Source organism: Jaculus jaculus, chromosome 16, assembly GCF_020740685.1.
Source record: "Jaculus jaculus isolate mJacJac1 chromosome 16, mJacJac1.mat.Y.cur, whole genome shotgun sequence".
Taxonomy (NCBI): domain Eukaryota; kingdom Metazoa; phylum Chordata; class Mammalia; order Rodentia; family Dipodidae; genus Jaculus; species Jaculus jaculus.
The window spans coordinates 75,518,875-75,534,108 of NC_059117.1; the positions used below are offsets into that span (position 1 = coordinate 75,518,875).

Here is a 15,234-nt window from a genome sequence, read left to right on the forward strand (position 1 = left end):
CTGAAGATCACGGTGCACTAAGATAGGGGCATGGAAGGAACAAGGAGGAAACCTGTATGTGAGTATCTAGGGGCTCACACAATTCCGTAGCCAAGGAAGGTGTGACATCCGAGGTAGGAAACGCTGAGCAAGTGAAAAACCGTAAAGCCTTCTCACTTGCCTGCAAGGTTGACTGCGTTGTACTCAGTGGCTGGAGGGTCGCATTGTGTGATCTGCATGCCAGGTCAGGGCACTTCCCTAAGGCAGCTGCTCCTTCCTTTGGTAGTGGAGATGATCTGCATAGAATGCTGGTCTGGAACTTGAGGAGGTCTTCACATTTCTAAGTAGCAGAGTGAATAGAAACACCTTTGGAAGGGGCGACACCACTGTTGCACATCCTCACCGGTGGCTTTGGTGACTTGAAGTGCTCAAGTACAGACTACAGGGCCCTCTAGAGGCTCTGAGGGAAGAGTGAACAAGTGGCCATGGGAGTGAGGAGGGCAGTGGTGATAAGTGGGCCACACCTCTGCAAGTCCTGACCTGAGTGAGGTTCTGACTTCAAAGCCGGGACCCCTCCACCTAACCACACTGCGTGTCCTCTTGCCACTGCCCTGCTTGCTCACTGGCTTCCAAAAAGCCTGGGCAAAAGTCACTGGAGTCGGGCGCGGTGGCACACACCTTTAATCCCAGCACTCGGGAGGCAGAGGTGGGAGGATCGTCGTGAGTTCGAGGCCACCCTGAGAATACAGAGTGAATTCCCATTTTAGGTCATGTCCTTCTAAGTCTATTTGCTTAGGTCAGCTGAGTTTAAGTAGTTAAGTCAGAATTACAGGTACTTTCAGAAAAATAAAATAGTATAAAAGTGACTATTAACCTGGATAAGGACAACTCTGAACAGCTTCGAGACACAGCGTTAAAACTCTGAGAAAGATCACTTTGCGGATTTACCTTATAGCCAGTTTTCACCGTATTTTCCACCACTCTGCAAGAAACCATGACAAAGATTTCTCTTTTTTTAATTTTTTTAATTTTAACTAACTAATTCATTTATTTATTTTGATTTTTCAAGGTAGGGTCTCAGTCTAGCCTAGGCTGACCTGGAACTCACTCTTTAATCCTAGGCTGGCCTCGAACTCACAGTGATCCTCCTACCTTTGCCTCCTGAGTGCTGGAATTGAAGGCGTGTGCTACCACACCCGGCCATAGATGTGGGAACTAGGTTTTTGTTTGTTTGATTATTGGAGTGGGGTGTTGTTTTAATCCGTTTGTTTCATAGGTTGAGCCGAGGATTCATACACACTAGGCAAGGGTTTTATCATTGACTATCCCAAGCCTTCTTTCCACATTATATTTTGAGATAGGGTCGCACTTAGCTGAGAACTGTTTTTAATAGGTACCTATTATCCCACTCATGTCTGCATACTGGGGGTTAGGAAGATTGCTCAGTGGTCAGAAGCCTTTGCTTGCAAAGCCTGTTCACCCAGGTTCCATTCATTAGCGCCCACATAAAGCCAGAAGCAAAGTGGTGCTTGCGCCTGGAGTTGATTTACAGCAGATCCTTGTATGTGCATATGCATGCTTACACATGCGAATACATGAAAAAATAATACTCCTATTAATCAAATGATTTATAGTAAATCAAACATATCTCCCTGCTTCTTACTCATGCCCTTTCAAAAATATTTATTTATTCACTCATTCATTTATTTGTTTATTTATTATAGAAGAAGAGAGAGTGTGGACACTTCACTTCATACATCTGGGTTTTGGGGGTTACTGGGGAATTGAACCAGGGCTGTCAGGCTTTGCAAGCAAGCACCCCTAACAGCTGAGCCATTTCCCTAGCCCAGGATGATTTGTATATCATCCTCTTGTCTTATGTATAGTGTATTATCTTATCAATATAATTAATGGCCTATTAATTTTTCAGATACTACTATAACATAGGTGAGATCACCATTTTAAAAATACAGATCATGAAGTCTGAGAGATGTTACACAAATTCCTTAAAGTCAGAAAGCTATTAGTTTTAAACAAGGTCCATCTGTCACAAGAGCTTATGTGCTTAAACTCTGGGCAGAAGCTGTTCTTATGTGAGTGATACTCTTTGGCCCCATCCTGTGGAGATTTTCTTCCCAAATGAGAGGGATAACTCGTACCAGTTTGTGCCTCATCCCTATCTCCTTCCCTCCTTGCAACTTACCAGTGTCCCAGTCAGCAGGGAGCTGGTCATGTCCCAAAGGATAAATGCAGACAGTGCGGGACTGCGGCCTGCAGCAACATGTACCGAGCGTTTCAAGAAATAGAATGTGATCATAAAAATAAATAAATGATCCTTTTCTTTTCTTTATTTCTCTCTCTCCCTCCCCCCCACCCTCTTTTTTGTAGGTTCTCACTCTAGCCCAGGCTGACCTAGAATTTAATATGTAGTCATGTAGTCTCAGGTCTCAGACTGGCCTCAAACTCACAGCTATCCTCCTACCTCCGTATTCGGAGTGCTGGGACTAAAGGCGTGTGCCACCACACTGCTCTAGAAATGATTTTTATTTTTAAAAGAAAGTATTTTATTTATTTGAGGGACAGAGAGGCAGATGAGAGAGAGAGAGAGAGAGAATGGTTGTGCCAAGGCCTCTAGCTGTTGTAAACAAACTCCAGACGCATGCACCTTGTGCATCTGACTTACATGGGTACTGGAGAATTGAAATTGGGTCCTTCCGCTTTGCAAGCAAGCACCTTAACCTCTAACCCATCTTTCCAGCCCTATAAATGATCTTTTAATGACCCATTTTAAAGTTTGCCCAAGGAACACCTACTTCAGAGTGGGGGTATAGTTTGAGATGCTACTTCAAGAAACCAGTATTTCTCGCTCCTTGCCGTAGGAGCCACGTTGTAGTGTAGGGTGTTCACACACATCCTGCGAAGTGAAGGAGGCACAAGGGGCGCCATTCGCGTGTGGACGGCAAAGGGTCTTCCCCGTCTGTTGGTGTAGCTGGGTACGGTGGCACTTACCTATAGTTCCAGCAGTAGGAAAGTGGAGGCAGGAGGATTGAGAGATGGAGGCCAGCCTGGTTACGAATGAGACCTTGTCTCAGAAAGTTAGCAACTGGGGAAGTAGCCTGGGTGAGGGCCTGGGTTCAACCCTCAGCTTTGCAGAAAAGGAGGAAATGAACAAGTTCATATTAATACCTAATTTCTTGAGTAGCTTCCATAGGCATTAAACGCTGCACATACCTTGTTCCACTTAATAACCCTCCCAGGTGATCATATGCAGTGTGGCAGGTCCTCTCCCCTACCCAGTTTCACCCTTGAGGTGGCTACAGTGAGGCGAGATGAGTCACAGAGGCTCTCTCCAATCATGACAATGAGAGCTGTCATTCCCACCCAACATTTGCTGATTAACTCACACCCAGATTTTGGTTGAAATTCACTTTACAATACCTACATAAAGTCAGGGCCTATCTTTTCCTTTCGTGTAATCAATGTTCTGTTTCAAAATTCCCATCTGAAGTCAACTTTTTAAAGCATCGAGTGTCTTCTTTTGTCACTATTGTTATTATAAAGAATGACGGGGAAGCTGCATTTCACTCTGTGGTGCTAGAATGCCAGCCGAGGCCCTGCTCAGGCTCACATGTCTGTCTGGAATAACTTGAAGAATCTAAGCATAGAAATTGGTATTTCATTTTCCTTTCTGTATGAAATTTGTTTTTAAATAAAATGCGTTATCATAGAAATCTATTTTGATGCATAAGTATAATTAGCGTATCCAAGCTTATGACCCTTAATTTTCCATATCTGAAATTAGTTTTTAGTGATAAAATTGAATCATCAGGAAATAATTATGACCAGTGTGAGTCACAAGTTTATTCTATAACTTGTAACAGCTACCCATTCCTCTAGAAAACTGCAGTCATCTTTATTAATACGTACATATGGTTTTAGAAACAATATTGGAAAAAAAAATCACAAGACATTTTATAACAATTTTAAGAATATGATATTTATCACTTTTGGAAAGGAGATTACCAATTAAAAGCCAACAAGTGTAGAAGCGGACAGGGGAGAGAAAAATGTGGACAGCTAATTTTTTGAACTTTCTTCCTCCCAGATCTCTAAAACATCACAACCCTGTGGAGACCCAGTGAGGACCACAGCCAGGGGCCCGGGGCTTTGATGACAGTCGCACCTCTGATGTAACTAGAGACCAGAAGGTGAAGGGCCTGGTAGTCATGTCTTTTTATTGAAGTGACAGGCTACTGTGGGCAGGAATTAAAAAGCAAGTAGATAGAGAAGCAGAACTTTAGGATTAGCTTAAAAGACCTCATAAGCAGACAAGTGTATGTTCATGGTACAAGGCAATAGAAGATTGTGGCTTTGGGTCGGCACTCAAATTCATCTGTCTCTTATTGGCTTTTAGTGATTATCAGAGAAATTAACTTGTCCACTAAAACACAGACGCAAATCAAGCCTAAAGACACGCCATCCTTTCTGTCAGCTTGACGGGCAATATAATCACGATTTATACTTCTTTCATAGCCCAGTAGCTGAGTGCAGAACTGAGACACTGCAAGGGGATCATTACGAATGGTCAAACTCCAAAATAGTTTCCTCCGAAGCACGTTTATGAATAACTAGTTCTGTGAGATGCCCTTGATCAACCAGTGTGTCTGAGAAGCCCTTCCAAATAGCTCTTTCTCCTTTTGGAAATAAGTAATGCTGATTACAGGGCACATGAGAAGACCAGGCAGGTAGCATGAGTCGATATTACAATGCACAAGCATATTGAATATGTGGGTATGCATGCATTTAGGTTGCCCCTGGAAGGGCTGAGCATTCTGGGGGAAGGTCTCCCTCCACTCATTCTCTCAGACCCACGCGAGAGGTGTTTCTCTTACTTGATTCCTGTGCTGACCAGTTGATATCAGAAGTTGACCATCACGCTGATTCACATTTGAAAGTTCCTAAAAAAGATAAATAATATATGAACCTGTTTAATTTAGTCATTCTCAAAATTTATTCAACAAGCTCCTACATAGACAAATTCCATTTATTATCACATTGGAGTATGCGTCCCCATCCCCCACCCCGCCCCCAGTGTTGTGGACAGAAGCCCAAGACTTTTTGCATGTGGCAAGCTACATTCCTAGCCCTTGTTTTTTTCTTTTTTGTTTTTTTGTTTTGTTTTGTTTTGTTTTGTTTTGTTTTGTTTTGTTTTGTTTTGTTTTGTTTTGTTTTGTATTGAGGCAGGGTCTCTCAATGTAGGCCAGGCTGGCCTTAAACTTCCAGTCTTCCTACTAAGATTATCAGCATGTGCCACCATGCCTGACTGGAAGATACTTTTCTGAAATATAGTCATTAAATATGCTTGTATTTTATTTCCCTTGCAACCACTGTCCAAGAGGAGAGTCTAAAACCGGTGATACCATTCCAGGAGTTTTTCCTTTAAGGCGCACCACGGCTTTCCAGAGACTCTTCAGACCCTGGGGGTTTTGTGACCATCAGGGAAGTGACTTTGGCAGGCTGGGCTACTGACATGTTTTCCTGTGGGGGCAGGATGCCTGCCTCCCTTCTCCCGGATGGAACAGAACCTTTCCACAGGGAAATGGTGATGAAGCCCAGGAGAAGGTAGCCAGGAATCAAAGGGCGGATGAAAGTTCCAGATGCCTCGTTGAATCGATCCACATTTCTGCCTTACTTCCTGTAGGAAGTGAGTGTTTGCCCCAAGTGCACAGTGACGGGATGAGATAAAGCACTGCTTGACACAGTAGAACAAAATCCCCCAATACTGCTTCAGTCCAGTGGAGGCCCCGGCAGCCCATCTTACTGGCCCGAGTCAACTCTGACCTACTTCTGAGCATGGCTGAGAATTCCCCTGCCAAGCGTGCGGCTTGCATCTCTTGCGCGCGCGCGTGCGTGCATGCGTGCGTGTAAGAACTCTTAGAACATGGGAAATAGGGTGTACTGCCCTGAGCAACAGAGAATTAACAATGAAATGAACAGTGAAAACCGAAATCAACTCAAGATTGAAATGTGGTGGTTTAAAAATTTCCAAATACATTTCAAGATCACTTATTTAAGCAACTTAAACTGAACTTTTCACTTATTTCTTTAAATTTAAGCATGACTGCTATGTTCCTGGCATTAAAAGTACTGGACAATTAGTCAGCACATACTAACCACTTACTGTGTGCTTGGGACTGTGTTCATGATGGCCAGGACTTATGGATTCAAGTCAGATTTTAAAGGTGCATAATGAATTTCTATAGTACATGGCTACTGTCTTCAAGGAATTTATTGTTTTTTTCATATCTTTATTTATTTGAGAGAGACAAAGAGAGGGAAAGAAAATGGGCATACCAGGGCATGTGCCACTTTGTACATCTGGCTTTACGTGGGTACTGGGAAATGAACCCTGGCCATCAGGCTTTGCAGGCAAATGCCTTTAACTGCTGAGCCATCTCTCCAGCACTGAACTTACAGTATTTATTCAAAGATAATAAAAGCAATGTACACAGAGTAACACAGTTGAAATTCTCCACATCATTCATTCCTGAATTAATTTTCAGAGTATTCACTGAGCACTTTCTAACCCAGATAAACCCGATGGGATGTATTCTGAGGATGAGTTTCTGAGATCAACTCTCTGTTCCAAGAAGTCAAATGAAGTGTAGGGTTGCATGAACTTTTTAAATATAAAATTGCTTTTCTTGCTCTGCCAAATCCCCCCACCCCAGGCTTTCTTTTTAATCTTTTTGGCTGCTTGAATTTCAAACTATATCAGGGAGATTCCTCACAGAGGTGAAGCCTCTGGCTATGGTCCTGTGACTTCCACATACATTGGTAGCCATGAAAAATGCATGGCTATGTCAGTTTGAAATTGGATTTTAGTACCTGGCTGCGGCTTTGACCTTCATCATCTGAGAGTTAGGAACTGAAAAGGAGCATGTCTCTAGTGCTAGCTGGATATGACACAGACATTTAATGGAAATGTTGGTGTTCCCTCATAATCTCTGCCTAGGTGGCATGTCGCCAGCAGGAGTGAATGCAGTGCCCAGTGTGGCTTGGGTTACCGCACGTTAGACATCTACTGTGCCAAGTACAGCCGGCTGGATGGGAAGACGGAAAGGGTTGACGAAAGTTTCTGTGGCAGTCATCCCAAACCAAGCAACCAGGAGAAGTGCTCCGGAGAGTGCAGTCTGGGAGGATGGCGCTACTCAGCCTGGACAGAGGTGCGGTGGTCCTCACTCCAGAACGTTCTCTTCCATGCCAAGTGTGATGAGTTGAATGATGGTAATCCCTTCCAGGATTGTGATTTTTTAAAATATTTATTTATTTATTTGTTTATTTATTTGAGATAGAAAGAGGTAGAGAGAGAGAGAATGGGCATGGCAAGTCTCTAGCCACTGCAAATGAACTCCAGATGCATGCACCACCATGTGCATCTGACTTAACATGGGTACTACAGAATTGAAACTGGGTCTTTAGGCTTCGCAGGCAAGCACCTTAATCACTAAGCCGCCTCTCCAGTCCCAGGTTTGTGTTTTGAAGCCTTTAGGCTGTATGGAAAAGTGAACATGCTTAATGCCTGACCCACACCCCTCCAACCCTTGCAAACTCTGTAAGACCCTACCTGGAAAAGCAAAAAACAAACAAACAAACAAAAAATTTTAAAGGAAAGCAAGAAAGAAGGACTGGCATGATTGATCTGTAATGTCTGATATAGGTATAACACTCAGAAAACTTGAGTGGAAAACAAATCAACTACCTTTCTAGACCCCGAATTTCATTTCCCTCTGCCAATGAGATAGGACTGACTTGGGTATCAACCTGATAAATGGTAGCATGGGAAAAAATGTCCCTTAAACAGAAAGTGGAGTTGGTTCGGGCTGGCTGCTTGCTTCCGGGGGGTTAAAGAGACAGCGCAGCCAGGCCTTCGGGAGGCTGGACTGGCCGTCTTGTCCTTGCAGTGCTCCAGAAGCTGTGGTGGGGGCACTCAGCGAAGAAGGGCCGTCTGCGTCAACACCCGCAATGACGTCCTCGATGACAGCAAATGCACGTATCAGGAGAAAGTCACCGTGCAGAGGTGCAGTGAGTTCCCTTGTCCCCACTGGAAATCGGGAGAGTGGTCGGAGGTGAGCGGATGGATGGGGGCTTGCTGCTTTAGGGTCTCCTTTGGGTCTCCCCTGGTCCGTTGAGGTCGCGGCCTGCTGCGCAGTCCTTCCCCGCCTCTCTGGGGAAGCAGGGGGCATGGCCATCATCCCTGAGTCTACCAGGGACATTAGAGCCACTGTTGTCTTGGCTGAATTGACCACCTCAGTAGCTTCTGCTGCTGACTAGAAGCAGAGTTCCCCAACTTCCCTCCTCGTTGAGTCTCAGCGGTGTTGCTGATTAGAAATGAGGCTTTATGGAAGCACAATGCTAACCTAGCTTCGATATGAGCCCGACATGAGGTTTCCATCCCCCTCATCTTAGAAATAAGAAAATTAGATGCCAGTGAGAGCCGTTTGGGAACCAGCCTGAACATTCTAGATCGATGCCTTTCTCATTCCTTTGCTTCTGAATCCCAAGCAAAGCCGTGCTTGCTTGTGCCCTGGGACAGACAGCAAGGGGAAGTCTGGATGCTCTTTCTTGGTCCTATTGCAGCAGTCACATTCACTGTTAACATAATAGCCCAGTGCTCATACAGCCTGGGGAGGGCCTCACCCACAGGCAGACTCCATCGATGTCCCTGGGGCATGTGGGTGGGTGGGAAACACTGCCTCCTTGTTCACTGGCCAAGCCAGCAGGGTGGGGAAGCCATGAGCCTGCAGCTTGTGTCCCTACATGCCTGTCCTGACCTCATCCATGTGATGCAACACAACTGTTCACTTCGCCAGTGAGCAACGCTGCAAGGAAACTGTGAATGTCTCTGGATGGTGGGAAAGTGGTGCCTGCCCTCAACAGGGCCCGATCCCTGGACCAGTAACCAACAAACCCAGGGCTCTCATGCTAGGTTATACACTAAATAGTTGTGTTTTGGAAGGGAGGGAGGGAGAGAAGGGGGAAGAAAGAAAGAAGTTTGTGGTTTTAAACTTCACGTACGTAGCTAATACTAGTTAAAATGTCATTTAGAATTAAGTGGCAAACTTTCGTAGCAATACTTGATGGAATGGGGGCTGGGACAATCTAAGTTTAGTTTGATTCAGGGTTGCTTAGAGAAAAAAAAAAAAAAAAACTGGAAAGAAAATAGCCAAGTGTTGAAAAAGAGTACTCTAGCAGTGAAATTTTTAATAATTTTAATGTCTTTTATGCATTCTCAAATTTTCTAAAAGTGAGCATAACTATATTTAACATTTTTTGGATAAAACTATGCCAACCACTTATCTGGAATATTGTTTTTCTTCATTTAGCTTTTACAATCCTTTGTTGTAAGTCTTATTGCTACACCCATTTTATAGCTAAAAATATTCAAACGCAGAGTCCGTGAGACTTGGTTATACAGGGATTAAAATTCTGGTGGGTCTGACTTGTAATTCCCCCATTTAACCTCTGTGCTATGAAATACGTGACTGTTGTTTCTCAACATTCAGAACATGTTGCTCTGTTGAATTCACTGTGTGTTTAAAACTGGTACAGAGACTATAAACACAGAGAGCAATAAGAGGAGGAGAAAGAAAACAGAAAGAAAAAAGGTGGGAGGGATGAGAATGGTGGAGGGGAAAACTGAGCCAAGTACAATGATATGTATGTATGAATGTTCGTAATGAAATCCAATGTTGTCTATGCTGGCATTATTAGAAAGAAAGAGGGAAAGAAAAGGGAGAGAAGAGGGCTGCAGGGAAAGCGCAGTGGTAGTGCGCCTGTCTAGCATGCTCAACGCTCTGGGCACTGGAGTGGGAGTTGGAAGCTCAAGGTCATTCTCAGCCATATAGGGAGTTCAAGACTAGCCTAGTATACATGAGGCCCAGAGTGGGGCGGGGAGAGAGGGAGAGGAAGGAGGAGGAGGGAGGGCAAGGAAAGAGAACAGAGAGAGAGATAGAGAAAGAGGGGGAGAGACGGAGAGGGCAAAGAAGGAAGAGAAGGAGAGGACAGAGAGAGAAAGAGGAAGAGGGAGCAAGGAGAGGGAAGAGGAGGAGAGGAGAGAGGACAGAGAGGTGGAGGAGAAAGGGGGAGGGGAGGAGAAGAGAGGGAAGGAAGAGATAAGGGAGAGAGGAGAAGAGAGGAAAGCTGGGTGTGTTCCGGCACTGACTGGCCTGCACTGATGGGAGAGGCTGGTTTTGGCAAAGGGCCAGCTGCACCGCCTGCTCGGTGATGGGTCCCCACAAGCCACATGGCACACTGGTCAGAAACGACCCTGAGTGCCTCTGCTTTTATTCCAGTGCCTGGTCACCTGTGGAAAGGGACGGAAGCACCGCCAAGTCTGGTGTCAGTTCGGTGAAGATCGATTAAATGATAGGATGTGTGACCCTGAGGCCAAGCCGATGTCCATGCAGGCGTGTCAGCAGCCGGAATGTGCGTCCTGGCAGGCGGGTCCCTGGGGACAGGTATTCTAACCAACAAGATTCTTAACTGCATTCTTTGCTGCTTATCTGGAGAGGGCCATTCCGGCGAGGAGCATGCACCTCTGTGCTGGGTGGCACGCACTGTGCCTCTGTGGCCAGGCTCAAGCACCTGGGGCTCCCAGCCAGCCACCCCATTGGAAGGTTGCCTTGCTGTGCTGTGGGTCAGCCCTCTGGTTCAAGGCCGAGCCCAGCGTTTCAGCCTCTGGCTCACTGCTCACACGGAAACCAGTTCTCAACAGACGTGGTGCACCCTGCTCATGTTCTCTCCCCGGTGCCTCTACAGGGTTGTCGAGGGCATATGATCCCATACCAGTCCGGATTTGACTGGAGGATCTGAGCTGGAATTTGGAAGTGATATTCTTTTGGCTGCTGGGGTCTGGAATCCAAAGCTTGCTTGCCATAAACAAGTCAGATCAAAGCACACAGAGCCAGACTTAGAAAGACTCTTTCCCCAGGTCTGCAGTGTGTAGGATCTGCGTTAACTGCAGCCATGAGTAAGGGCAGGGGGTGGGAGAGCAAGAGAGAGAGAGAGAGAGAGTCTCCCTTGGCCTCCAGTTTACTCTGGGAGTGGAGTCTTTCCTAATATAGAAGCAAGAGAGCTCCGAGGATGATTTAAGCAGCACTCCGCGTTCCCAGTCGAACGGGGGCAGCTGTGTGCTGTCACTTGCGTAACCTTCTGAAGAACTGCTCTCCCTGCACTCTGACCAGCCACAGGCCTTCTGTCGTCATCTGCAAGCGTGCGTGCAGCTCAGGGAAGCGGCTTTGTGACGGCATCCTGGCTGCCGTCCGTCCCCCTTTGTTGGCGTCATCTCCTTCAGGGCAGCCTAGTCCAATGCCTATTCGTGTGGGAATAAAAGGAGAAAGTCATTTTACCCTCCAGTGCCGCGCCTCACAGTCATCTAAATCTGCATGACATTTAGGGATTGAGAAGGGGCCAGGACAGACCTCAGGGTTCCCGTCAAGATAGGAACATAACATATGTGAGAAGACGGGCCTAGTTGGCATTGCTGTCCATACCAGGCCATCGGGGCCATTGCCTTACCAGAGGCTGGGTCTTTTTTTCACTGATCTTCCCATGCAGAGTGCTCACGGTTTCTATCCCTAGAGAATTGTTAAGTCGTCGTAAGAAACATTGTGGGAATTATGCACAGCATAAAGAAAGGAGCTAACACCTTGCAGTGACGATTTCTATGACATTTTTAAATTTGCCTTTAATAGTTTTGAGACTTGCATTGCAATTCTACTCTTCCTTTTTTTTTTAATTTTTAATTTATTTATTTGAGAGCGACAGACACAGAGAGAAAGACAGATAGAGGAAGGGAGAGAGAATGGGCGTGCCTCCAGCCTCTGCAAATGAACTCCAGACGCATGTGCCCCCTTGTGCATCTGGCTAACGTGGGACCTGGGGAACCGAGCCTCGAACCGGGGTCCTTAGGCTTCACAGGCAAGCGCTTAACCGCTAAGCCATCTCTCCGGCCCATACTCTGCCTATTTTTTAAAAGACTATCTTGTTATTCTTATTCATGAGAAAGAAAGAATGGGCACCTGAGTCTCTTGCCACTATAAATGAACTCCAGACACATGCGGCGCTTTGTGCATCTGACTTTGCACGGGTACTGGGGAATCAAACCCTGGCTGTCAGACTTCGCAGGCAAGCATCTTAACCGCTGACCAGCCTTCTCTCCAGCCCCGTGCTGTGAGATCTTTACTCACATGGCCACACGCAGCTAGTGGTCTCCTGCTCCCACGGAGCCTCTTACCTTTTCTTCCGTCTTTTTCCACATTCATTCCTTCAAGGTGTTTCCCGGTGTCGCCACAACTGACTCTCTGACTGGCTGCTTGTTGAAGAATAAAACGTTAGGCCCCGCGCCCTTGGGCTCTGTCCTGTTTTGCTTTTGCTATTGATCTTCTTTTTGGATGCGCTGAGGCCTGTCAGGTCCCCACTTGTTACATATCTTAGAAAATGTGGGAAAGCAAAGAGTGCCGTGACCTGTCACCAGAGTCTGCCAGCTCCTTTCCTTGTGAAGTTGTCACTTTAAAAAATATTCGATCCTTTAAAAGTCAACAGATGTTGACCTTATTGGTTTGAGGCAGCTGAACGATTGTTACAGCTCTCACTCTACCTTATGTGGCATGCCAGCCACCCCCGCCGGGGTGTCACCCACCCCCATGAGGACACCACTCATTCCCTGAGGACATCACTCACTCCCATTGGGACGTCACCCACCCTGCACTTGGATGTCACCCACCCCTAATTCTTACTTCTTGAACCACAGCCTCTAACAGCGTGCCTGGTCATGGCTGCATTGCTGCTGTCCCCCACATGTGGTGATGCTTTATAAGAGTCGGATAAGTTCCCAGAGGTCTGCTGCATTTGTGTCTCAGCCGTGATTCCGGGGGGTAGAGTGTGACAGGTGTGCGTGATGAGCTGCACCTGTCCTTCCCGGAGCTCCCTGTCAAGGCATTGAGCCCATTGAGCCCCGACAGTGGCAGCTGCGGGAAAAGCAGCGTGATTATAAGAAACAATAAGTGCATTTAGGAGGGGATTGTCTACTTTCACCAAATTTCTTTGGGTAGCTCTTGGTGACCAAAGTGGTTTCCTCTTGCACAATGGTGTGGGGAAGGTGAGCAAAACAGAGGACGTGATGAGTGTGCCTGCCTTCCTCTCACAGTGCAGCGTCACCTGTGGGCACGGGTACCAGCTCAGAGCAGTGAAGTGCATCATCGGCCCCTACATGTCTGTGGTCGATGACAATGACTGCAATGCTGCCACCAGACCCACGGATACCCAGGTGAGGCTCCTGCTACCATCTCAGGTCCTAGCTTTGAGCACTAAGAGACCAAAAGGTGCCAGTGGGTTTAGAAATAGTCTCACAGATAAGTATATAGATTGACTTATGTGCTATATACATGTAGAATCTAATGGTTTGTTATTTTTAAATTGGTTCTATTTTTTTCTCAATTTTTATTAACATTTTCCATGATTATAAAAAAAATCTTATGGTAATACCCTCCCTCTCCCCCCCCCCACTTTCCCCTTTGAAATTCCATTCTCCATCATATCCCCTCCCCATCTCAATCCCCCTCTCTTTTATTCTGATGTCATGGCCTTACCCTCCTCTTATGATGGTCTTGTGTAGGTAGTGTCAGGCACGGTGAGGTCATGGATATTTACTAAAAAAAGAGAGGGGCCTCTTGTCACTGCAAGCAAACTTCAGAGGCAGGTGTCTCATTGTGTATCTGGCTTTATGTGGGTGCTAGAGAATCAAACCCAGGCTGGCAGGCTTTGCAAGCAAGTGCCTTTAACCACTAAGCATTTCTCTCCAGCCCAAAATCTAATGTTATTTTGTTTTCCTTCAGTTACTTAAAATTCCCTAGGTTAGATTGTGATTCTTGCTGAGTGACAAATGTCACTTCTTCTAGTTGTTGTGAAGTCAGATGTTTCAATGGTTTCTTTGGAGGGCTTAATAATTTATGTCCTAAGTTGAGAAAGTGGGTATTGAGGTTAGGTTGTATTAGCTCACAAGAGCCAACTAATAAATTTTGCAGGTGTTTTGTAAGCTCAAGGTTAAAGTAGCCATTATTATAAATGGAAAATATAGGGCTGGAGAGACAGCTCAGCAGTTAAAAGCACTCACTTGCAGAGCCTGATGGGCTGAGTTCAGTTCCCCAGCACCCACATGAAGTCAGCTGCACAGAGTAGCGCATAGATCTGCAAGAGGCCCTGGCACACCCAGTGTCTCTCTCTCTCTTTCTCCCTCTCTCTGTCTCAAATAAATTAACAAAAATATTTTTACACATAAGCTGGGCGTGGTGGTGCATGCCTTTAATCCCAGCACTCGGGAGGCAGAGGTAGGAGGATCACCATGAGTTCGACGCCACCCTGAGACTACATAGTGACTTCCAGGTCAGCCTGAGATAAAGCAAGACCCTGCCTTGACAAACAAAACAATTTACACAGACGATGAAGATGTCGGTGTTGACCTTACTACCAGTCAGTTAACTTACCAAGCGCAGCGACCCATGCCATCTGTATCTTTATTATTTTACTGAAGTGTCCAAAATGACAGGGTAGTTAGTGACTATCCAGAAAATGTTGGCCATATGATCTGACACAAGAATCAAGTGAAAACAGCAAATTGCTTAGAGATTCAACCTGTGATTCCTCTCTCTGTTAGTCTATTAATCCCTTTGGCCATCAGGAAGCTCCCACAGCGACCACGTGTCCACACGTTCTCCGCTTTGCAAAAGGCCCTGGTGGCTTCCTATGGACCACCGGTACAGGCACAGGCCGGGTGTGAAACCGCCCACTCCACTCCACGGGTGAGGGCTGAAGGGAAGGAAGCTTCAGTCTCGCTCAGATCCGTGTGCACACACCCCCCCATGCACACCAGCTCTCAGGGCCTTGGTGGAAATGTGTTAATTCCAGGAGTCTGTGGCAACTGCTGAGGCTGGGAACTAGTGTGAGTAGGTGTGTGTTTTTGTTTCCCATCTGTGAATCTGAAAATAGCGTCCACACCAAGATGGCTGGATTCATGATAGTGACTTTCTCACTGATGGAGGGCTATGATGCAAATTCCCAGCATTGATCTGCTGAAAATACCTTTTATATCTAGATTTGACCTTCAGGGTCTGAGGTGTTATCTTTAGGTAAACTAAGAAAGCGAGTTAATGGTTGGCAAATTCTGATTAGGAAACGACATGAAATGTGAGAACA

At 46.0% G+C, this 15,234-nt stretch overlaps 1 protein-coding gene across 1 annotated transcript in view; it reads left to right on the forward strand.

The window, feature by feature from the left end:
• The window catches only part of Adamts9 (ADAM metallopeptidase with thrombospondin type 1 motif 9), a 189,328-nt gene that overhangs the window by 79,009 nt on the left and 95,085 nt on the right, over positions 1-15,234 (forward strand). Inside the window, exons 20-23 of the mRNA XM_045135846.1 lie at positions 6,995-7,205; positions 7,944-8,108; positions 10,335-10,499; positions 13,190-13,309. Coding sequence (XP_044991781.1) covers positions 6,995-7,205; positions 7,944-8,108; positions 10,335-10,499; positions 13,190-13,309 — 661 coding nt within the window. The remainder of the gene's footprint in view (positions 1-6,994; positions 7,206-7,943; positions 8,109-10,334; positions 10,500-13,189; positions 13,310-15,234) is intronic.